Source organism: Aspergillus candidus (genome assembly GCF_002847045.1).
Source record: "Aspergillus candidus strain CBS 102.13 unplaced genomic scaffold BDW47scaffold_9, whole genome shotgun sequence".
NCBI classification, from domain to species: domain Eukaryota; kingdom Fungi; phylum Ascomycota; class Eurotiomycetes; order Eurotiales; family Aspergillaceae; genus Aspergillus; species Aspergillus candidus.
This window is the reverse complement of record NW_020194014.1, coordinates 263,677-286,732: the sequence shown is the minus strand read 5'-3', so window position 1 is coordinate 286,732 and position 23,056 is coordinate 263,677. Positions and strand designations below refer to the sequence as shown.

The 23,056-nt window shown below is 57.1% G+C and overlaps 10 protein-coding genes across 10 annotated transcripts; 7 read left to right on the top strand and 3 right to left on the bottom strand.

Moving 5' to 3' along the window:
- Nucleotides 1-245: 245 nt before the first annotated feature.
- On the top strand, nt 246-1,128 carry BDW47DRAFT_101643 (uncharacterized protein). The gene has a single exon (XM_024811696.1). It carries the CDS (start codon nt 259-261, stop codon nt 1,114-1,116), a length of 858 nt encoding a protein of 285 aa, XP_024674254.1. The 5' UTR covers nt 246-258; the 3' UTR covers nt 1,117-1,128.
- Nucleotides 1,129-1,703: 575 nt separating this feature from the next.
- On the bottom strand, nt 1,704-3,172 carry dph1 (2-(3-amino-3-carboxypropyl)histidine synthase; the record flags this gene model as incomplete). Its single annotated transcript, XM_024818238.1, has 2 exons — nt 1,704-2,950; nt 3,031-3,172. The coding sequence occupies 2 exons, from the start codon at nt 3,170-3,172 to the stop codon at nt 1,785-1,787; spliced, it is 1,308 nt and encodes a 435-aa protein (XP_024674253.1). The 3' UTR covers nt 1,704-1,784.
- A 177-nt stretch (nt 3,173-3,349) lies between these two features.
- Nucleotides 3,350-4,080, bottom strand: BDW47DRAFT_101640 (succinate dehydrogenase assembly factor 4). Its single transcript, XM_024811695.1, has one exon. It carries the CDS (start codon nt 3,987-3,989, stop codon nt 3,570-3,572), a length of 420 nt encoding a protein of 139 aa, XP_024674252.1. The 5' UTR covers nt 3,990-4,080; the 3' UTR covers nt 3,350-3,569.
- A 684-nt stretch (nt 4,081-4,764) lies between these two features.
- BDW47DRAFT_101638 (putative lipase) lies at nt 4,765-8,335 on the top strand. Its single transcript, XM_024811694.1, has 3 exons — nt 4,765-5,373; nt 5,425-5,509; nt 5,560-8,335. The coding sequence occupies exons 1-3, from the start codon at nt 5,367-5,369 to the stop codon at nt 7,742-7,744; spliced, it is 2,277 nt and encodes a 758-aa protein (XP_024674251.1). The 5' UTR covers nt 4,765-5,366; the 3' UTR covers nt 7,745-8,335.
- Nucleotides 8,336-8,713: 378 nt separating this feature from the next.
- BDW47DRAFT_123745 (uncharacterized protein) lies at nt 8,714-10,062 on the top strand (the record flags this gene model as incomplete). Its single annotated transcript, XM_024816116.1, has 2 exons — nt 8,714-8,994; nt 9,072-10,062. 2 exons carry the CDS (start codon nt 8,714-8,716, stop codon nt 10,060-10,062), a joined length of 1,272 nt encoding a protein of 423 aa, XP_024674250.1.
- A 715-nt stretch (nt 10,063-10,777) lies between these two features.
- BDW47DRAFT_101636 (uncharacterized protein) lies at nt 10,778-12,087 on the top strand. The gene has a single exon (XM_024811693.1). It carries the CDS (start codon nt 10,994-10,996, stop codon nt 11,543-11,545), a length of 552 nt encoding a protein of 183 aa, XP_024674249.1. The 5' UTR covers nt 10,778-10,993; the 3' UTR covers nt 11,546-12,087.
- BDW47DRAFT_123744 (uncharacterized protein) lies at nt 11,885-14,979 on the top strand (the record flags this gene model as incomplete). The annotated part of the gene is made up of 2 exons (XM_024816115.1): nt 11,885-11,957; nt 12,233-14,979. The coding sequence occupies 2 exons, from the start codon at nt 11,885-11,887 to the stop codon at nt 14,977-14,979; spliced, it is 2,820 nt and encodes a 939-aa protein (XP_024674248.1).
- Nucleotides 14,980-15,808: 829 nt separating this feature from the next.
- BDW47DRAFT_116033 (carnitine O-acetyltransferase CAT2) lies at nt 15,809-17,683 on the top strand (the record flags this gene model as incomplete). Its single annotated transcript, XM_024814875.1, has 2 exons — nt 15,809-15,839; nt 15,888-17,683. The coding sequence occupies 2 exons, from the start codon at nt 15,809-15,811 to the stop codon at nt 17,681-17,683; spliced, it is 1,827 nt and encodes a 608-aa protein (XP_024674247.1).
- Nucleotides 17,684-18,481: 798 nt separating this feature from the next.
- BDW47DRAFT_93399 (inosine-uridine preferring nucleoside hydrolase) lies at nt 18,482-20,355 on the top strand. Its single transcript, XM_024820253.1, has 4 exons — nt 18,482-18,734; nt 18,794-19,290; nt 19,342-19,588; nt 19,663-20,355. Exons 1-4 carry the CDS (start codon nt 18,497-18,499, stop codon nt 19,833-19,835), a joined length of 1,155 nt encoding a protein of 384 aa, XP_024674246.1. The 5' UTR covers nt 18,482-18,496; the 3' UTR covers nt 19,836-20,355.
- On the bottom strand, nt 20,153-21,417 carry BDW47DRAFT_93390 (uncharacterized protein). The gene is made up of 3 exons (XM_024820252.1): nt 20,847-21,417; nt 20,406-20,784; nt 20,153-20,355 (listed from the first exon to the last, which is right to left on the bottom strand). Exons 1-3 carry the CDS (start codon nt 21,159-21,161, stop codon nt 20,279-20,281), a joined length of 771 nt encoding a protein of 256 aa, XP_024674245.1. The 5' UTR covers nt 21,162-21,417; the 3' UTR covers nt 20,153-20,278.
- Nucleotides 21,418-23,056: the final 1,639 nt, after the last annotated feature.

Here is a 23,056-nt window from a genome sequence, read left to right as displayed (position 1 = left end):
CCGGTGGCCCCGCCCGTGCGCCGCAAACGCCGGGGCCCCGGGCGACCAAGCCGCGCCGACAGCCCCCGGACCGCCGAGCCGGAGAGCAAGGTCGCGACCGCCCGTGGGGAGAAGGCCGGCCGGTCCGCGCGGCGACGCGAGCGGAGCCCCGCGTCGTCCCGCAGCCGTGGTCGGTCGGTCTTGTCCCCGGACGCGACGGCTGACACGGGGAAGAGGATCAAGCGCGAGCTGCCGTCGACCCCGGCGGGCGTCCCCGAGATGGCGGAATCCGAGCCCCGCGCGTCTGGGCGCAAAGCCACGGTGCCGGCGTCGGAGGAGCGTCCGGCCCGCGGACGACCCAAGCGCAAGCGTGCCCCCAGTGAAACCCCCGGGGAGGCCGAGTCCCTGCCCCCGCTGCCTCCGCCACAAGCAGCCCCCGAGGCCAGCCCGCTGGGTCGTCCGGATGCCAGCCAGTCGAGCCCTTACGTGCTGTGTCCGCGCAATTTCCCGCGCACCGGGGCCCCGATCATGAACGACGTGACCATGCACAAGCACGCCTCCATCTTCACCAAGCCCCTGACGGAGCGCGACGCCCCAGGCTATCGGGATCTGATCTACCGGCCGCAAGACCTGAAATCCATCAAGTCGTGCATTCACCAGGGCACGCGAGCAGTCACAGCGGCAGCAGAAGCAGCCAACACGCCCATGGCAGACGGCGAGTCGCCCGCACCGGGGGGGACACCGTCCAAGAACGCCGTCCTCCTGCTCCCGCGAAGCGAGGAAGTGATCCCACCGCGCGGCATCGTCAACTCCGCACAGCTAGAGAAGGAATTAATCCGCATGTTCGCCAACGCCGTCATGTTCAATCCGGTTCCACAGCGCGGATTCGGGCCGGCGTTCCCGCTCACAGCGGACGGGGCGTCCCGCGAGAGTACCCTGGTGCCGGAGCCCGACGAGGGCGGCATCATCAAGGACACGCTGGAGATGTTCGAGGACGTCGAGCAGGCGGTTACGCGGTGGCGCGCGGCTGAACGCACGGCGGATGAGCTCGCCAGTAAGAGCGTGCTGGCTTTGCGGCGGAGTAGCGCTAGCGATATGAATACCGATAGTGCGGATGAGGTTAAGGGGGAGAAGTGAGGTGGGTTTTAAGTAGTTATGAATGCATGTACTATGATAGTTTTGTTGAGAGACTGACTATCTTGTGTTACGATATCAAACTCGGGCTTACACGTAGAGTTATATTGATCACCCATAGAAAGGCTCGACACAACCACCACAGTATCTACAACTCCAAATCCACAAGTCATACATACCATCACGACAATAATCCCAAAGACATCAAAGTCCGCAACCCGACTATCGCAAGTCCGAGGCAACCACATCATCTTGATAGTAGTAGTAGTACCTAGTTGCTATCATGTGGCCAATATTTCCAACCTAGCAAGATAATAGGTAAGGTTGAGTAACGATCTTCACTGTTCTTGAAATTGTTTGTTTTGTTATTATGAAGCCTGTCTATAGTACTGGCGGGCTTGGTGCTGTCTAATTGGGTGGTTACTGTTTGGCAGGGACTGAATAACAGGTAGGTAGTAGTAATCTGGAATCAATATCATACTTTAGATGATGGACTATTTGGATAACATATTTCAATGAAATTCTCGAATGAGAAACTAGGATCAAATACTTGATGAAACAATTACTTGAATGAAATCAACTAAACAAACGCATAAACAACCAAGTATATAGATGATGAACGCCTCTATGCAAAAACCACTTTTACCCTCAACTCAACTCCGCAACGCAAATCACGCCGCCGGAGTGGCAGCCTGCACCTGCGGCCGGGTCCTGCCCAACCCATCCTTCGCATAAAAGTCCATCGGATACACGCCCTTATTCGTACGACCCCAGTCCTCTCTCACACCCAGCGCAATCAGCGCCTCGTAGGGAGTCAAGAGCGGTCGCGGGAACGCATACCCCCAGTCGATGCTCAACCGCGGACAGGCGATCTGCACCCAGCACTCGACGTCGGCCATGGACGCGAGCTTACCAGGGAAGATCTCGCTGAGCAGGAGGTTGATAGTGGGGATGCCGCGGCTGGCGAGATGGTCCTGGATGAGGGCCATCGTGTGCGGGTTCCCCTGGCGGCCGAGCGCGCCGAGGATGATGCCCCATTTGCGGGCGCCGCGGGCGGAGGCGATGGCGTCGCGGCGGAGCGCGTGCATCTCGTCGTGGCCGTATTCCTCGCGGGAGAGCGTGCGCGAGTAAGGGTCGTAGCGGTAGGCTGGGATTGTGGGGTTGTGGATCATGGCGGACTCGAGGTGAAAGCGGCCGTCGCCGAGGTAGAGGATGCAGTCTACTGCGTCTTCGGGGCGCATTTGCGGGGAGGTGCAGCCGAGGATTTCGCCTTTGGAGAGGGGTGTTATCTGGGGGATGAGGACGCGGTAGCCGGCGCGTTCGAGGACGGGGCGGAGCCCGTGCAGGGTGGCGTTGAATTGGATGGTGCCGACTATGGCGAGGGTGCGGCCGGTGGGGATGTTGCGCTCGAGGGTGGCGAGGAGGTGGGTGGTGTCGATGCTGATGTCGACGAAGATGTAGAGGGTTTTGATCTGCGTGACGTCTACCGGGATGAGGCAGCTGTGGGCGTAGTGGACGAGGAGGTCGCAGCCTAGGGCGCGCGCGGTGTAGTCGTCGATGCAGCAGGCGCCGTAGGTGACGTCGCCCATGATGAGGGTGTCGATGCCGGGGCAGAACTGCGTCAGGATGTCGGAGATGGTCGTCGCGAAGATGAGCAGGCCCTCGGGGAACTGCAGCGCAACGCGCTTGGCGCCTGATGTGCGGATGCGGTGGATGGTTTTGGGGATCTCGAATGAGTAGTTGGGTGGGAGGAGCCCGATGGCGGCTTTGATGTCGGGGTCTTCGAGGATCTCGGGAGGGACTTGATTGAGGGTTCGGGGGGTTCGACGGGGGGTGGCTATACATGATTAGCATTCAAGTGTCACTTTTCCTTCATCTATGCTAGGGATTTCATGGATTGATGTATCAAAGACTTACCCCGCTGAAGACTGGTGGACTCGACATCTTTCTGGCTCGAGTCCTTTTGGGCCTGTGCGTCGGCAGTGCGTCGACCCACGAAGCGCTTCTTGGGCTGACGGAGGGACTGGCCCGCAGGGGCTTCGTCTGGTTTAGACTCCATGGTGTAACTGGTGATGGTGTGATGTTGAAGTTTGAATCTTGAATCGGATCGTGAAAAAAGTGGCGGTTGTTGACTAAGCGGTTTTTACTCCACCGACGAACTATGTGGTGTAGAATGAGCCGATAGTACGGAGAGCACTATCGAACATATAGCTCAAATCTAACCATGTCAAAGATTGAAACATGCAAAGCACATCTACCGTTCATCATGTCATTGTATTTGCAGGATATTCAAAGTCCAATTAACAGACAGATGTTCCACCATATCGTACAAGCGACCAGCGCAACCCCAAACCCCACTCCATAGTTTTGTATCCATGTCTATGCGCACCACTCAATCACCAAGAATCCAATCCCCATAGTGATAATTTTAGTTCAGAAGCACCTTGGAGAGGCGTCTAAAAATCAGTAACCCGCCCTCCATAACTCCAATCACCCTCAGCCCCCCACCGCAACGGCTCATTCTTAGGACCGCCGACTTCCCCCGTCTTGGGATTCTTCTCGCCCTCAAACTCAGGCTTCACCCCGACCACCTTATCGGGATGCTGCTGCTGGCCATCGGCAGCCTCCTGCGAGTCAGGGGACTGGTTGACGCGCGGGGTGCTGAACGCGCCCGTCGAGCGCCGTTGGAGATCCTCGAAAATTTCTTGCTCTTCTTTGGGGAGGCGAGGGGGCGCTGGGCCGCGGTTGAATGGGAAACCGGGAGCTTGGGGCCCGTCAGAGCTGTTGTTGAAGCGGATGGTGCTCGTGGCGAAGGCGCGGGTGGTTCCCGTTGCGCGCATTACCGCTCTGCGGGTGGGAAGGATGCGGGATAGCATTGTGTATTTATTCTTGATTGGGTCGACGGGGACCGAGTAGAAATTATTGTAAAACCAGATAGACGTATGGTCGGTTGAAGGAGGATGCAAATCGTCGTCGGGAATGAAGAAGTGGGTGTCGGGATGAGATCGGAGAAGATCGCTGCTTATGCCGACTGTGGCGAGGTGGAGATGAGTCAGCGGGTATGATGCATCTTATATCTTACTTTATGCTCTCCCATACTCTGCCATCCAAGGCTCGTTTTATTGATCTGTCCTATTGGTTCTAATGTCTATTGGAACTGTCCCGGCCTAGTTAAAAGAGAGGGGGCGTTTATAGATAGACTAGTGTGATCAGTTAACCGTCATGTTTAATCCATAAAGATGGCCCAGAAGGTACATTCTCATGAACTGGGGGCTCAGAGTAGACGCCTGATTGGACTGTGACCACAAACCTATATAGACTCGACCTAAGGGGTCTGCTTATCAAGTACCGAATCTCTCGGTGCCCAAGTAATGGTGACCGTGATACATAGCCCCATGTGTATACCCTTGCTGTCTGGTACTGTCTCGTGCCCTAATACAGGTTGTCAACCTTCTGATTTCACCCCGAACAGAAGACTTATCCATAGTATGGACCAGTATCACTTTACATACCTCAGGTACCTGTATAGAACTTATGCTCACCTGATCCGTCACGAGATGCTCTACCTCCACGTGATGACTCTCCCTTCTCTCTTCTTTTCTCTCTTTGTCTTTGGATCTCCTTTCTATCTGTCGATCCCTTTACCTCTTCTTTCATTTCTCATGATCCTTTCTCCTCTTATCATCCCACCATTATATTACTAATTGCTACCGTCAACTAGGTACATATTACATACACTGAATGGACCGCCGTCCACATTCCAGTACTTCTTCATCCAATCATCTCCGCCGGTGGGGCCTTTCACATGCCTCTTGATAACCATCCACTTCATCGTCATCCTCTTTATCATCATCATCCTTGACGGACGCCACTCCTCATGCTCTTCCGTTGGTCAATCTCATGCTCAGCGGTGCATGGATCAGTGCCCTTCTGATTTTCCCTCTCTTGCTGGCACCGCTTTCCCACGGCCCCCTGTTCCAATTTAGCTGCTGCTTTGATGGCAGTCACTTAGCTAGACTATGCCTCACTTTACATAGAGGTCCCTGTTGTCGACATATTTAGCCGTTGGTGTTGTACGCCTGGCTCAGAGTTTTCTTGTTCAAATTGCAATATCCTATATTTGAAGACACCACGTACCTGAACTATACAATCCATCGCGAATTAGACACCTTTCCTTTCCTTTTCCTCTCTCTTATCCTTTCTCCTGGAGTCTTCTTCCATTATTTTCTTTTTGGGTACGCAAATACCGCACGATGATAGGTACGAAGTACGGAGTGTGGCCCGGTCGTTGTCTCTACTGACATCCTTCAGACCACGTCCTCGGACGTCCGTCCACCAAGTTCCGCAAGATCCAAGTCTTTGCCGTCTTTGTCTTCTGGTCCCTATACCTGTCCAGGTGAGCTACGAACAGTTGACCGGCTGGAACGCCCACCCTAACCGGTCCAGGGGAAACAAGCATGGCCCACCAGCCCTTCGAAACCTCTCTAGCCGGCTCTCCCAGCGCTTGACGGTCTGGCAGACCACCGTCGGCGTGTTCCTGTGGCTCTACATCTGCCGTAACTTTGCCAAGGTCATGGGCCTGGAATGCCCCGAGCCTTTGGCCAATCTCTACTCCCGCTCGTTCTTTCGCGCAACATGGATCACTACCGCGCTGGATGCCGGATTCTGGACGGCCATGAAGATCAAGCCGGGCTGGCTGCGAGATATTGCCTCACTCACGTTCACGGTCTATTATCTCTTTGCCGCCGAGCAGGCCGACGAGAAGGTGCGCCGGGTGCGCGCAACCCTGACGGTGGACCACCTGCGGGTTTCATGGAATAAGGGCACCACGCCGTACCTCTGGGCCCTGGCTAGCCTGATGCGGCCGCGGTTGACCAAGTATCCGCCGCGCGCCATCCGCATCCCCCGTCCGCCGCAGTCCGCCTACCGCGAACCCACCCACGCCTGGCTCTATTTCGACGGACCTCTAAGTACGCTACGAGACCAAACCTGCGTCCTTCTGGACATTCCGGGCGGTGGATTCGTCGCCATGGACCCCCGGTCCTCCGAAGATCGGCTGCTGTCATGGGCCGGCCGCACCAAGGTCCCAATTCTCAGCCTCGACTACAAAAAAGCGCCCGAATATCCCTACCCTTACGCCCTGAATGAGTGCTTTGATGTCTACCAAACCCTGGTCACCACGCGCGGCCGTTGTGTGGGGCTCAGCGGGCAGACACGGCCCCGAATCGTCATCACGGGTGACAGTGCCGGGGCGAACCTGGCCGTCGGGACGACGCTGATGGTGCTGGAGTCGGGTGGCCCGACAGGCTCCCCGCGGTGGGACGGCGAAATTCCCCTTCCCCGCCCGGACGGGTTGGTCCTGGCCTACCCTGCGTTGAACGTGCGCGTGGAAAGCTGGATGACAGAGGAGCAGATGTCGCTCATCCAGGACAAGAGTGCGCGCCGGACCAATCGGAATGTCGTCCAACGGAAGAACATGGAGTACGAGCGACTAACGCCGTTTACCTCGCCGGGCCCTTCCTCCATCGACAACCTCTGGAAGAGTGCCCTACCGGAGGCCGACAGCGAGGCCGTGGGTCCCCAGCCGACGTCGGGCGAGATTGAAGAGCGGCTACAACAGGAGAACATCGCCGCGCAGGCCGCCGCACTGGCCGACAACCAGCCCAAGCCGGTCCGGACGCGGATCGCCGTGTCGTCGATGATCTCCTACGTGCACGACCGCATCCTGACGCCGGAGATGATGCGTGCCATGATCATCCTCTACATTGGACCCCACAACCGGCCCGACTTCAGCACGGACTTTCTACTGTCGCCCGTGCTCGCCCCGGAGGCCCTCCTGGCCCGGTTTCCCAAGACGTATATCATCACGGGCGAGCGGGATCCCCTTGTGGACGACACCGTCATCTTTGCGGGGCGTCTGCGACAGGCCAAGCTGCGGCAGTTCCGGGAGCGACAGGAGCTGGGACTGGAGCGGTCGCGCCGGGAGTTCGACGAGAAGGACCACGTGGAGGTCTCGCTGCTGCCGGGCGTCTCCCACGGGTTCTTGCAGATGGCCGGGTTTTTCCCGGAGAGCCGAAAACACATCGCCCGTTGTGCGACATGGATCCAGCACCTGTTCGAGACGGCGGCCCAGAGGGACGCGTCGACCGGCCTGCGTCACGCCCGTTCAGGCCACCCGGTCTTCTCGGACCCGTTCGACGGTCGAGAACTGCGACACCACGTCCGCCGCCAGACCGGCGAGTCGTCCGCCGACGAGGACCGGCCGCTGGAGATGGGTGCTCGCACGGTGGCTCCTCTGACGCAGCGGGGCGATCTGTCCGGGGATGCCCCCCCGCGCGAGGATGGCACGTCCCCGGCCACACGGTCCCCTGGTCCCTCGCATCACAAGCCACCCACCACCGGGGTCGCCTCGCCCGAAGGGACGGAACTGCACCGGAAACGACGCAACGCCCCTTCACGCATTTCCCTTCCGGGGGCCGACGGGTCCGTGTCCAGGGAGCGTCCGGGGGCGGAGCGGCCGCGTGCGCCCAGTCTGGGCAGCCTATCGAGTGAGGAGGACCTATTAGACCGGCGGATGAACGGGCTGGCGGGGGGACTGATGGGAATGGGTGAAGGGGCGCAAACACCTTGATCTAGCATACGGGCAGAAAGGGGTCAGATGGCGGGACATGTGAAGCGGCACGGCATGTGAAGGGGGATGTGGATCCCGTGTATTATTACGGGTATCAGTACTGACCGGCCGATCACTCATCATGATAATCCACACCGTCCCTTGGTCGCACACCGACACTGAAGACACTAGTGCTCATTGGCTTTTATTTTGACACAGAAGGAATCATGTCGGGTTCCCGTATCGGGCCGATCGTGTTTTCAGCTGTTTGTCGGCACAATTCACGTTACAGATAGGTTATGAGGTATTCGTCTTGCCAGTGCTTCTGATAAGGCTCCTGTGTGTGCAATGCGTTGATTTATGCTCCTGATTTCTGGGGCCTCCCCGCCATGGTCCGACCAAAAGAGACTAGCTGAACAGCTCCACCGCCGATACAGGGACCCGTTAGCCTGATGGAGGCGGTAGTCCAGGCCCAAATCTGCCTGATCTCTCGACATTGTCAGGCAGAAACAGCGATGGAATGCATTCTATAGTTCTATCAGGATGGCTTGTCTATGGTCGTAGAATGATTATACTCCAAAATAGGCAGGACAGTAGATAAGCAGAATAATAAGAAGAAGGACGACCAGATCCACCAGCCAAGCCTTGCTCATATGGCATCTGACCTCCGATGCAATAACTCTGATGATGACCACTGCGGCTCTAATTGCGTGCTTCTGTCGCGTGCCGCAACAGCCTCGTATTTGACTCTTTGTTTTCTTTCTTTTCATCTCCTTCTTTTCTCTCTTCTACTTTGTTACTCTTGATTCATACTGCTGTAGATATATATATGTGAACCATTATCTACCTATTCTCGATCCCCTCAATCCCCTCAATCCCCTCGAGATTCCGCCTACACATGATCTACAATATTCAACCACAATAGACCCCCACCAACCCTACCTCCCATGACCCAACCCCACCGCCATCACCCCAGGGCCTCGATCTAAAATGGCTCCCCCAGCGTCCGAAAAGGCCCCGTCTGAAAAAGTTCCCTCCTTTTCAGAAAAGGTGGTCGCACCGTCAACCTGCGCAGCCCTCGAAGCAGGCGAATACGACGCTTACTCCCCCACCCTCCTCGACGACCACCCCCTGCGGTCGTATCCGTGCGGTAGTCCGCCAGCCTTGCGATCGTACTGGGGCTGGAGCGGTTGCTGTGCGGGTGCGGGTGGTGAGGGGAAACGCTGGTCGGAGAGGTTGTTTTTGTTGGTTTGTGTGGGGTTGATGGTTTTGTATGTTTTTTTTTTTTTTTCTGATCTATCTTAGGAAAAGGGAAAGAATAAAGAGAAAATAAGGCTAACACGTTCAGGGTTGTTCTCCAATTCCTCTCCATCTTACCATACGCCATGTCGTACCTGTTTCTCCGCGGACACCCAGGCGGACTCCTTCACACGGGATCGATCCACTGGCCGGCCGAACTGACCCGCCAATCCAGCGCCTGCATCGCCTATGACACCAGCCCCCGCGCGGACCAAGACGTCGTCGACAAGGCTATCTCCACGGGTTGTACGGGTGTCAGAGCTGACGTATGGATCGATGGGCAGGGTCTCGTCGTCGGACGGTCCAGCAGTAGCCAGCGGGACACCCTGCGCGGAGTGTACCTACAACCGCTACTGGAGCGGCTCAATGCGAAGAAAGAGATAGAGTCCGATGCGATGATTGGGCTCTGGGACCATGATCCCGCTCGCTCGTTCACCCTGTTCCTGGAGCTGCAGTCTCCTGCGCAGGAAGCATGGCCACTTCTAGTGAGCCAGCTAGCGGATCTCCACAGAAACGGCTATCTGACAGAGTTGAACGGATCACGGGTTGTCGTCCCTGCCCCAGTGACAGTCGTCATCACAGGCGTAGACGCCGCCTCTATCAACGAAATGGCTACCGACCACCACTCCGACGAGGAGTCATTATTCCCACCATACATATTCTTCGAAACCCATCTACCACAACTCTCCCAGGCAGAGAAGAACTCATCAGAAGAATCCACAATTCAACAACAGCGCCTCCACAGCGCCACCAGCAACTTCCAGCTTGACATCCTAGGCCACAGCCACTGCAGCCGGCGGTTCTCGCTCGCGCAGAAACAGATCGACCGCGTGCGCTCGCAGGTGGAATCCGCGCACCGGCGAGGTCTGCCGGTGCGGTTCACGCATTTGCCGGAGGGGTCGAAGAGACAGCGACGGAGGGTTTGGAGGCTGTTGGTGCGGGAGGGGGTTGATTTGGTGGATGTGGATGTGGGTGTGGATTCGGGGGAGGCTCCTTGGGGGGGATGTGGAGAGAGGTGGTGGGAGAGGATTTGGCCTTGATTTTTCTTTTTCTTTGTTGTTTGTTTTATTGAGGATGTATGAGTTGGATCAAATAGGAGGGACATGGTATATATATAGTAATGGTCATGATCTATCACCTGTATCTTAAGAACTGACTATTCTTGTATATATCCTTGGGTACAACCACATACTCTTTTCTACTCTACTCCTTTCCTTCTGCACGAGGTCTGGATAATAATAGAGTGTTGACAGAATTCCTAGACAGGAGTTGACTGGTCATTAGATATATTTATACCATATATATATATATATATATATTAAATAGATAAATAATAATAAGAAATATTATATCAGATGTAATCCCGTCATCGTGCTCCCCGCCGATCGGGGCAGTGAGGATGCATGACACGTCGCAGCGCAGATGCGCCCAACGGTGTGGATTTCTTGAATAGAGATCGGATGGATGGGATATTGGGCATCGTCCGATATCACAAATATACAGAGTATATATTTATATATATACATTCTTCTTTTTGTATAATAAATATATAACTCCGTGTGGATTGATTCAATTTATCATAGGTATATAATTATATTTACTTCATACCTATATTTACTTATAGAATATTGAGACCCACTGAAAGAATAGGAGCAGTTCCCCGCCGTCATCAGCCAACGCTAATTGGCCGCCGTCGGTATTTTTTCCTCGATTCTTCCATTCCTGTTGTTTTCTTCCCCCACTTGCCTGCATTGCATTGTTCACCGTCTTCTTTTTGATTCTTCTCTATTTCTTTCTGAGCTCTTGGGTATTCTCCTTTCTTCTTGACACATTCCTAATGGTATATCTCTAGCTTCTGTCTATCCATTCTTTCGTCCAGTTCGGTCTATTCTCATCTGTCGTCTCTCCACCGCCATTCGACCAAAGGAACAGAGAAGAGGAGGAGTTGGAAGAAAGGAGGAAGAAGAAGAGATGATGGATTATCAGAAACATCCCCCCCCTCATCCAGCCTACGCCCACGATCCTCGCGTTGTTCTTGCTCCGCCGCGTCCGTTTGGCGCCCCTCCGCCGCCATCACCACCACGTCGACATCAACCACAACAACTTCAACCGCAACAACTTCAACCGCAATCACCACAACCACACCTACAACCGCAATCACAACCACCCCCACAAACCACCTACTACGACCCATTCAGCAATCGACGGGAGATCACCGCCCCTCGCGGTTACAACCCCTATACACCTTCGCCTTCGACCTCATCTTCGTCCGCCTCCTCCTCCCCCTCTGTGTTGGCTGCGACGTGGACACCATCGGAACCCATCTATGCGTCATATCGAACGGATCGGGGCGGGCTTGTTCCCGCCCCAGTTGCGGTGAACCATGGTTCCGGGAGGAGAAAGGCACAACCAGGGGATGGGAGACGGAGGGAAAAAGGGCACTCGAGGGGATCTCAGAGTCTGTCTCATGGTCAATCTCGATATCGAACTGGTGGGTTCTTTTCTTCTCTCGTTCTATCTTGAACCCTCTGTCCTTCTGTCTTCGTCTTGACTCTCTGCTCCATACCTTGCATACCCAACTATCTCATATTTATACTGGGGATCTCGGGAACGCTAAGCCCGAGTGGGACTAACCCCGGACGGTCACGGGGTTTCTCACCTCTCTCTGCCTTTCCTTCCTTTCCAACTGCCCGTTCCTGATCGTTGCTGATCATCTTTCTCTTCTTCCCTTCTTCCTTTTCCTTCATCTTCTCTCCCTCCTTCTCTTCCCATTCTTCCCGTCTATCTGTCTATCTGTCTATACCCATCCCTTATCTCGTCCTTGCTTTCCCCTTGGGTCCCCCTAATAGGGCGCCCTGCGACATGAATCCGCCACCGTCGCAGAACCCCCAGCGTCGGAGATCGTTGGGCAGCGCTGGTGGCCCCATCTACCCTGGTGAGCCTTGTCGTGCCCGGTTCCTGGCGCCCTTCCTGGCCCAGTTGCCATCTGGACCTCATCTCTGCCGATGCCCGCTGTTTCTGTTTTCCCCTCTCGCGTGTACTTTGTCCGATCGGGGTGTTTGGGCGTGTTCCTTGTTCGGTCGAATCCCCCTGTCGGCTGTTTGTTTTGTCCATCGTTCCTCGTTGCTCCATTCGTATTATCATTCTGTTGACTTTTTCTTCTCTTTTTCTGCTTGAACCTTGAATATCACTAACCAAACTCGCTGATAGCCCCCCAAGAACCCGCCCTCGCTCATCGAATGCCGCCTCCTTCCCCCCCACAGCATTATCCGTCGCGCGCGCCGGCCGGTCCTACCCGTTCCATGTCCACGCCCTTTTCGCGCGAGCCACCCACCAACCCGTCTCATCACCGTCCCGGCAGCAGTATGTCCATCTCGTCCATGCTTGGGTCCGCCGACGCCGAGCGACCCCCCCGGGACGCTGGCGCGTCGATCTTTTCGCGTCTCCCTGCCGCCTCCAGTCCCTTCGCCAACGCGCCGTCCGCCGCCCCGGGCGCCATGTCTCCGCCCGCCGCGCCTGCCCGGACCTCCCCCTTGGAATACCCGCTCTTCCGCCGGTCGCAGACGCCTGAGAAGCCCTACGCCAAGTCCCAACCACGACCTTACCGGTCCAGTTCCGGCGGGACACCACAGTCCGCGGGCCCGGAATCCACCCGGTTCGGCGCGCTGACGCGCACCCCCTCGGGGTCCCAACCCGGGTCAGCACATCCGTCTCCCCAGATGCCGCCCGCCGACGGGCCCTACAACGGGGACCACCGACGCTTGAGCTTCACTGCACCCGTGCCCCGTCCTACCAGCCAACCCCAACACCTCGACCCGCCGTCGCGCCCGGCCGGATACAGTCCGTTGTCCCGCCCCTCGGCGCCACCGGGGACCGTCTCGGACGGTGCCTATGGCCCGCGCAATCCGCCGTACGGGGGCCCCGAGCACGCCGGGCGCCTGGGCCCGTACGGTGATCGACTGGCGGAGGACCATGCGCACCGGGAGCGAGAACGAGAACGGGAGCGAGAACGAGAGCGAGAACGGGAACGGGAACGGGAACGGGACCGAGAACGAGAACGGGACCGCGACCGCGACCGGGCCTCTGAGGGGGACATCAAGCCGGCCCTCGCCCGGTACGGGTCCTACGGGGAGCGCGACGCGGGAGGGCCCCGGCCCGCCTGGGAGCTGGCCCGCCCACCGGCCTCCCCCGAGGCCAAGCGACTGGCCGGCTCCGACGCCGCCGCGGGATTTGGGTTCGGCGCCATCCAGAACTACACCAAGTCTCTAGGCGCCCAGCTCGGCCCACGCCCGCCGCCGCTGTCAATCCAGCCGCGGCAAGACACTCCCACGGGTGCGCCGCCCGAGCGCTCCCCGTACCTCAGTCAGCTGCCGCCCGACGCGCGACCGCTGGCGGGGCCCCGGGGCCCCACGCCAGCTGACGACCGCCGCAAGGGCAGCGACGAGCTGCAGCAGCATCGCACGCTGCTGCGGGTGGGGCTCGACGCCAAGGGGGGCCGCATGTCCCCGGCCCCGCAGGCCGTGCAGGGTGCCCAGGCCCAGATCCTCGGGCCGGCCGCCGAGGCTGGTATGAAGTCGGACCTGGGCCGCGTCTTCTCCGGCATTGGGAGTGGCGTCGGGGGCGTGAGTGCCGCGACAGGCGGCAGCGGGTCGTCGACACCCCATGCCGTCAGTCCCTTCAAGCGCGACAGCCATCCGGCGCGATCGAGTGAGACGACGGACGAGCTGAAGGGAGGGGCGGCGGCGCGGCCCCCGTCGACCACCGGCAAGCGCTCCCGACCCGCGCGGGAGGACGAGCTGCGGGACGAGAACGGCAGCGGTCCTCGCGGGCGTCGACCACGCCCGCACCATCACCACCATCACCATCCGCATCATCAGTATGAGTCGCGCCCGTCCCGTGCGCCCCTCGACGCGTCTACTGACGTTGGCAGTCATCACCATCACCGACCCAAAGCGGAGGACGACGCCGCCCGGTCGCTGTCCATGAACTTCTTCCACCACCCCGCCGCAGCGACCCCGTCAGAGGCCGCCGCCACCACACCCGGGCCGGGCGGCCCCCATCACCACCATCACCATCACCACCACCATCATCACCATCACGGGCCTCGCTCCGCCGCTTCCGGGGACCCCCCGGTGGCGATGCCGATGCGCGAGCCCCGGACGGTGGTGACAATCGAGCCGGTGCTGGCCAGCGTGGCGCACCAACCGCGGCACCACCTCGGGTCGACGCTGTACGCGCCGCGGATCGGGACGCCGACCGACAAGGAACCGATGGAGAGCGCCAAGTTCGGGTACACAACGACGCCGCAGCCGCTGCCCCGGTTCGACGGGCGGGAGAACTGCACGGTGACGATCCGGGTACCACGCTTCCGGGTGGACGCCAGCCACCGCGAGGAGATCTGCGCGCGGCGGGCACTCTGGGGGTCCGGGGTGTACACGGACGACTCGGACCCGGTGGCGGCGGCCATCCACTCGGGCTTCCTGCGGGGCGCCTGGGGGGAGGACGTGGACCCGGGCCTGCTGGACCTGGAGATCAAGCCAGCGTACCAGCACGCGCCGCGGACGGCGGAGGCCGTCGGCGGGGCGGCGGATGACGACCCGCCGCAGGAGCCGCCCATCCCACCGCCAGACCGGGACCTCCACATCACGCTGCTCATCCTGCCGCGGCTGGAGCGGTACGAGTCAAGCGTGCTGTTCGGGATCCGGTCGCGGGCGTGGGACGGGCGGCACGACGGGCTGAGCTTTACGGTGCTACGGACGGTCTGGGTGGATGAGGGGGTGGGCCGCGGGGAGGAGCGCAGCGGGGAGGCGCGGCGGAAACGCCTGCGCAATCTGATGCAGAGCGGTCGGATCTGTACCGGACCGGGTGTGGTCAAGATGGACCAGCTGGACCGATTGCGGACAGGGATCCCGGTGCCGCGTCGGAAGGCAGCGGTGACCGCGCCGGCGGTCTCTTAATTTCTTATTATTTTTTTGCCTTGGATCTTTACCTATTATTTCTTCTGTCTGTTACTCCTATATGTACCTCTCTATTTAGCGTGGCGTGGAATGTGAGCACCGAGCCCTTTTGGATTATGTGATCATTCCTGGGTTCAATAGGCACGTAAGATTCATCGAGGAGATCGGATCACGAGTGCCAGAGGTCATCTGTGACGGCACGCGATCTGATCATGACCCGACCTGCGCGATCCCCTGGTTCCCTCCATGCTCCATAATGGACTTGATTATAGGACGCAGATGAACCGAGGCTGTTGATTTCCTGCCTCAGGCATGCATACCGTACGGACGGTCCCAGCTGTAACGGTACCGTACCAGCTCCCCCTTCTCTGTTCCCCTCCCCCAGCGGCCAAGGGCGGCTCCGCAGTGCTCCGCATTTCCGCCTCTTCGGCCGGACGGACGATCCCGCTAAGCTGCGTCTGCTGCCCTTGGGCCATTACGTAGTTACTGCTTACCATACAGTACGGTACGGTACCGCCACCCGAGCCGTCCGCTTCTGCCAGCCGAGGTATTTCATCTGCCTCTCTCTCTCTCTCTTCTGCTTTTCTTCCACTTCAAATTTCTCCTTCTCTCCCTCTTCAACTATCCTCCTTTACCCTTTCCCTCAAACTCCTCCCTCTCTCCCTACTCCCTTTGAAGCCCCAGATGTTCCCAGCGGCCGCTCGCAGCCGTTTGTCCACTCTTTCGCGGCCTCGCCTGTCTCCAACTTACTCCCTTCTCCGTACCGCCGTATGTCCTCTCCCCGGGTGGTGATGATGATGAGAGATGCTAACCTGTCCAGTCCCCCGCCATGGCTCGCAAGGCCTCCTCCGTCCCTGAGGGTGAGTAATACCTCCGTCGCGTGGAGAAATACCCGCTAATAAAACCAGGCTACAAGGAAGACCTCAGCAAAGGCAAAATGCTCCGCTTCGAACAATCCCTCCCCAAGTTGCCCGTCCCCGACCTGCAGGAGACCGCGCACCGCTACCTCAAGTCCGTCCACGCCGTCGTCTCCGAGGCCGAGTACCAGCGCACCAAGGAGGCCGTCGAGACGTTTGTCCGCCCCGGCGGTCAGGGTCAGACCCTGCAGGAGCGCCTGCAGGCTCGCGCCGCCGACCCCAAGATCGGCAACTGGTTGACCGAGTGGTGGAACCAGGCCGCCTACCTGGGCTACCGTGACCCCGTCATCCCCTACGTCTCCTACTTCTACTCCTACCGGGACGACCGGGCGCGCCGCAACCCCGCCCAGCGGGCCGCGGCCGTCACCACGGCTGCCCTCGAGTTCAAGAGCCAGGTGGACAACGGCTCCCTGGAGCCCGAGTACATGCGTGGCAAGCCCATCGCCATGAGCTCCTACGAGTACATGTTCAACTGCTGCCGCGTGCCGGCCGACCCGGCCGACTACCCGCAGCAGTACCCGGCCGCGGAGAACGAGCACATCGTGGCCGTCCGCAAGAACCAGTTCTTCAAGGTGCCGCTGGTCGTCAACGGCCGCCGCCTCAACGTCTCCGAGCTGCAGCAGCAGTTTGAGCGCATCTACCAGACGGCGACGCGGGCGCCCGCCGTCGGTGTCCTGACGGCCGCCAACCGCGACCGCTGGACCGAGGCGCGCAAGCAGCTGCTGGCGGCGCACCCGGCCAACGAGCAGACCCTGCGCGACATCGAGTCGAGCGGCTTCCTCGTCTGCCTGGACGATGCCACGCCCGTGACCCTCGAGGAGCGTGCCCACCAGTACTGGCACGGTGACGGCACCAACCGCTGGTTCGACAAGCCGCTGCAGTTCATCATCAACGACAACGGCACCGCCGGCTTCATGGGCGAGCACAGCATGATGGACGGCAGCCCCACCCACCGCCTCAACGACCACCTCAACAATCTGATCTTCAACAACAAGATCGACCTGTCCGCGCAGACCGTCCGCTCGGACCTCCCCGACCCGCGCCCCCTCACCTTCCACCTCAACGGCGCCGTCGAGGAAGCCATCGACGCCTCCGGCAAGGAGCACCGTCAGCAGATGGCCGCGCACGAGCTGCGCGTGCAAGCCTACCAGGGCTACGGCAAGGGCCTGATCAAGAAGTTCAAGTGCAGCCCGGACGCCTTCGTGCAGATGATCATCCAGCTCGCCTACTTCAAGATGTACGGCAAGAACCGCCCGACCTACGAGTCGGCCTCGACCCGCAAATACCAAGAAGGCCGCACGGAGACCATCCGCTCCGTCTCCGACGACAGCGTCGCTTTCTGCCGCGCCATCAGCGACGCGAACGTTCCCCGCGCCGAAGCCGTCCAGAAGCTGCGCTCCGCCCTCGCCGCCCACAGCAAGTACACCGCCGAGGCCGGCGACGGCCACGGCGCCGACCGCCACCTCTTCGGTCTGAAGAAGTCCCTCCGCGAGGGCGAGCCCGTCCCGGCCCTTTACGAGGACCCGGCCTACGCCTACAGCAGCTCGTGGTACCTGTCCACCAGCCAGCTGAGCTCGGAGTTCTTCAACGGCTACGGCTGGAGCCAGGTGATCGACGACGGGTTCGGCATCGCCTACATGATCAACGAGAACAGCCTCAACTTCAACATTGTCTGCAAGCGTATTGGCGCGGAGCGCATGAGCTATTACTTGAACGAGGCCGCTGGTGATATGCGGGATCTGATGATTCCTGAGTTGGCCAAGGAGGCTGAGAAGGCTAAGATCTAGTCTTTTTATGCCTCGGTTGTCTTTTTTTTGCAAAATTTCGATTTCTTTCGTTGTATATGCGTTCTTTCTTGTATGATATTATAGATCGATGAATGGATATACTTGGATCTTACTTTTCTTTGGACGAGTTTTTCTCGTAACTCACTGCCTGCCTACTGTTTAGCGTATCCTGTATATTAGTTCGTATATACTGTCGCATTCTTATTATAAACCACTCATACTGTTATATAAACTACACTTCCCACAAAGACACCTACCTGTCCGGATAAATGTCACACTCGATAAACAGGGGCATGGCATGTTTCGCGAGGTGTATCTCTTCTGTTCTATACTTCGATCACATATTGTAGTATGTCCTGTATGTGTCTGATGGAGTGGTAGCGAGAGTATTCCTATCTCGGAGAAATTATTTAGTCGATTGATAGAGGTGGAACATTTATATAAAAACTCATCACATCTGATAACCCTTCATACAGCCCTACACATGGTATAACGTCTTCAATGGATCCAATTCTAGATTCCCATGAACAACCCTATTATTCTATCATCCTATACTACACACACGCGATAACAACCCACCTATATCACACACCACATACTCGGACAACTTCCTATCTACCTACTCCACTCTAGCTCCACACGCCGATACCTTCCCATCCGGGCCTCCCCAAAGGCCGTCATCACGTTTTGATCAGTTTGGATCACGACGCCGGGGGATGCACTAGACTGGTCTTTGTGAGTGGTAGATAGGAAAATATAAAACCCTTTTTGTACGACCTGTAGTGCCGTGAACTGATAATTATTTTATTCGCCATGTGGGTCACTAGATCTCTTGCAGTGTGTTCGCTGCTGGTGTCGGCTGTTCTGGGCTCTGCTCCTACTCTTGCCTCTTCTTCTGCCTCTCCTTCTGCCTCTCCTTCTGCCTCTTCCTCCACGCAGAATGCACAGGAGAAACGATATGCCATCCTCGATAACGACTGGGGCGCCGTGAGCTTCATCCCCATCCTCCTAGCCCTAAAGGGGGACATGGAAATACTAGGCCTCGCATCAAGTACAACCCCTCCCCAAACCAATCCACCCGACCGTCCAACACAGCTCATAAATGCACAGACACAGCAAACACCTGGCAACGCCAGAGCGCCCTCCACGCCCTCGCCAACCTCGAACTCAGCAACCTAACCTGCATCCCCGTCTACCCCGGCTCAACCTGGCCCCTCCTGCATACCCCGCACAGATTCCACACCTGGGAAGCCCTCCACGGCGTCCTCCCCTGGCAAGGCGCTTTCGCGCCGGAAGCCCAAGACGGGAATGATCCCACCTCAGGAGACCCCAACCGTATCGTGCGCGAAGCCTTCATCGAGGGATTCCCCCGGGGTAGTATCGACAGCTCGACCAGCGCTGCCTCGTTCATGGTAGACATGGTGCGGAAGTACCCCGGGCAGGTATCGATCTACTCGGCCGGCGCGTTGACGAACGTTGCGCTTGCCGTGCGGCTCGATGAGAATTTCGCGCGCAATGCGAGGGAGTTGGTTGTCATGGGGGGGTATGTGGATGTTAATCTTTTGCAGGTTAGGGGGGATGTAGAGCTGGCGAATGAGAATTCCGATGTATTCCTCCATTCAATTCCACTCGAGTGGTGATGGTGACTAACAAGAAAGATAAACCTGATGATCGATCCCGAATCCGCCAAAATCGCCCTCAACGCGCCCTTCCCGGAGGTAGTCATCGCAGGAAACGTCGCTAACCAGGTTCCGTCGACGCAGGACTTTTTAGACGAAGTGCACGAGGTGCGCAATCCGTTGACGAACCTCTTCCATGACCGCTACGGGACGGAATTCCCGTTCTGGGATGAGACTGCTGCGGCGATTATGGTTGATCGGGGGGTGGTGCTTAATTCGACCACGGGTATGGGACTCTTCGTTTCTTTGTGTTCTTTTTTTGGTTTGAGTTTTGTGTAGGATGATGCTGATAATGGTTAGCATATATTGATGTGGACATCGCGTATGGAAGCCCTAAATATGGCAATATCCATGTCTATCAGAAGGCGTTGATGCCTCCTGGGTTGAGGAATGTGACGTATGTGCATCGGGTTGACGGGGAGAGGGTGAAGGGGTTGATGAAGGATGCGATGCAGGATCCGCCTTCCTGTTGATCTACTTCTCTATATACGGGTGGGAGGATGGGGGTAATTAAGTAAGGGTATAGTGGATGGGCGACGCAGGAAGATATTGGCTGTGAGGCTACGCTTTGATATAAATTTGGACTGTGGGGGGTTTGATAAGGATGGTTCATTGAGAGTTGAGAATGTAGGGAAGCCCAACTTTGGGGTGTACATGAATACATGTCTGCATCTGCACGATCAAGCGACACTCTTGTAGCTATCCAGGAGCGTACTACTGCAGAGCACTTAGGTCAGTGAATGCACCAAAAACCGGCAGACGTAGCAAGTCGATCTACTAGCGATGGGATCCACTCGCGCGTATTACTCGGCGAGACAATATCCCTCGTCATGGAAGGAATCCTAAGCACCCACATTCCGCCTGTCTAGTCAGAATGTGGTCGGGGAAACATCAGTCGTAAAAGGGTGAATGACCATCATGTCTTTTCCGTGGTCTCGCCGGTAGCAGCCGGAACCTCCGATCGGGCGGGGTTCAAGTCGCTAACCTGCCGTTCTACAGTTTGTTAGGAAACATCCCGAGAAATATTACTGTATGAAACTCACCCAGTTCACGAATGCGCTGGCGCAGCAGTTGATTCTCCCTCGTCAACATGGCTGCCTCCGCCTGGTAGAACGCGCCGTCATCTCGACTCCCCCGTCGCACCGGACTATCCCCAGCCGCAGCCGCAGCTCCTAGCCCCGGCCCCTCTGGCACATCTGAACCCCTTCTCATCGGCCGTAAATTCGGAGACGCCGCTTGACTCGAGTGTCGCGACGAGCGACGCCCAGACAGCGACGACGGTTGGTGGACGGACGTGCGATGAGCCGGAGGAGGCGCAAAAGGCGGAAAGGAGGAATCGTCGACAACAGCCGTACCCGGTTGCTGCTGCTGCAAGTTCTGGAGCTGGCTCTGCTGACTGCGGATCATCTGCAACAGACGGTTCTACACTTTGTTAGTATCGCTGACTGACGCGACCACCTTCCGCGGGGGGGGGGGGGACATACGACTTGCGCCTCTTGCTCCTGTTCCAACTCCTGGTGCAACTCCCCCAAGGACGGAGCCCGCTGGTGGTGTGGGTCCCCGGTTGCGACGATGGGGGATCCCGCGATGCTGGAGGGACTGGAGGTTCGTAATCCATGAGAGCCTAGACCGGGGGGCAGGTTGGGGTCATCGCCGTAGCCGTTGCCGGCACTGCTGCTCAGACTGAGATTGGCGGACCGGCGACGTTCAGAGCCGGACATCGCCTGCGAGGATCGACGGGGGATGTCGGCTGCGAAGGTTGGGCGCAGAGAGTTCGGACTGTGCTGGTTGTTCTCCATGTTGGTGGATGATGGAGTGACGGGTGTCAGGCGGGGTGGTTTGGTAGCCAATGCGGGGAAGACTGGAGTAAGAGTTTGACACCGGGACGGATGAACAGATGGAGGAACGGCCGGAGAGATCGGAACCACGGTGTTTGATCAAAGAATAGATGAGTCAGGCGAGATGGTTGCGAACAGAGAAATGCACGATGGATGGAAAGAATGATGTCGACACAATCCGGCAGGTGGTATGACGGCGTCGATCGATGGGGAAGGCGGTGTGGCAGCACATGAGTGTCTGAATGCGTCATTCTTCCAATCTCTTGTCAACTCTCTGCTCTAATGCAGACATTTACTCATTCTGATCGGCTATTTTAGCTGGAGTTCAGTGCCCAGATCCAACGGGAAGGTATGATGCGGTCCAGACCCTGGGCTGTCTCATCGTTTTATGGGCCAGATCCCGAGATATATACTTCATACGGTGAGGACGAAATCTACAAACTGGAGACGACGTCAACACATGATGCTGATATCCTAGAGTAAAAGCAAGGAGGGAAAACCAAAAACATCATATCTACTAAAGACTATAGGTCGTTTGTATCCCAAATATTCAGTGATCGAATATGCAGCAACTGCAATGCTCCATCCTCTCCTGCCACATCGACTCAGCTGCAAGGGAGAGCTTCTAGACTGGCCTAGCATTGCTGTCAAGATTAGACTCTGTTCTCCAGATGAATGATAGGCTTATAGCACCTGGAAGAGATCAAACGGTCTCACGGCTGGGAAGAGCTGTTATGTTTAACCCTCAACCCTCGTGTTAAGAAGAACTTTCTATTGCTTATCCCTTGCCTATTAGGTACCAAGTGTATGGTTAGTGATTATGATGGACTTAGTGTACACTTAGCGAAACGTTTCCTTGAATATATCGCTCAGTGTTTCTACTCCTGGACATAGTATCTGCCGATCTTTCGAGTTCCTGGGATTATACCTTTCATAGTTTTCTTAAATTTGTTAGAACCAACAAGGTTTGATAGTATCAATATGAGGGAAATATCATCTAATCATATAATTCCATGAAACTCATACCACGGTCGTAACTCATTCCCTTACAATCTCAATCGGTGATCTCTCCTGAAAAGGGAAATGCAGGATCCCTTTTCCCCCGTACCACAACCAAGATGGTAAAGGTACATGGCGAGGCGGAACCACTTGGTGTACGCTTGGATCAGTCTTGGCGAAACAAGGCGACTTCGGTCCTTGGCTGTTCTCTGGTCTACTATCCTCTCTTCTCCTCGGAACTCACGGCTTTATTTGTTTATTGACCGGTCCATTCCAATCCGACAAGCCAATGAAACGTCACATCCGTCCAGTCGTCAAGTCGAACCTGGAGAAATCCCCACCATCCCCCGGTGAAACCGGGTCCCCATCTGGGGCACAAGGAATCGGCCGGGGACATTGAACAACCGACTTGATAACAGGTGAGTAGACAAGCGTTCATCCTCTGACGTGAGAGGCTTTTTCTCCTTTTCTTCCTTTCTTTTCTGTCTTTTTTTTTTCTGTCTTTTTTTTTTCTTTTCTCCTGTGTTACTGTGACCAACGGTGGCAAGAATTAACTTTGCACACGAGTGGGCAAGTTCGGACCCTGGCCGACGATCACCGGCTGGTGGCTGTGATATTGACGTCAGGCTCGGATACCCCGATCCGCAACCCCGGACAACCGTCAGGACGATGGAGCATACGAGGGGGAAAAAACCGAGAGACGGAGAGAGAGAGAGTTCAATTCTATAGTATCGTATCGGTATCTCGTCCTATAGAGTTGAGTTACCGACTCCAGTCCCTCGTGGAAAGGGCCCCCCGTCCCGAAACGGCATCCCACATTCCTGATCTTTTCCTCCTTTCGGCCCTAGATCGTTGGA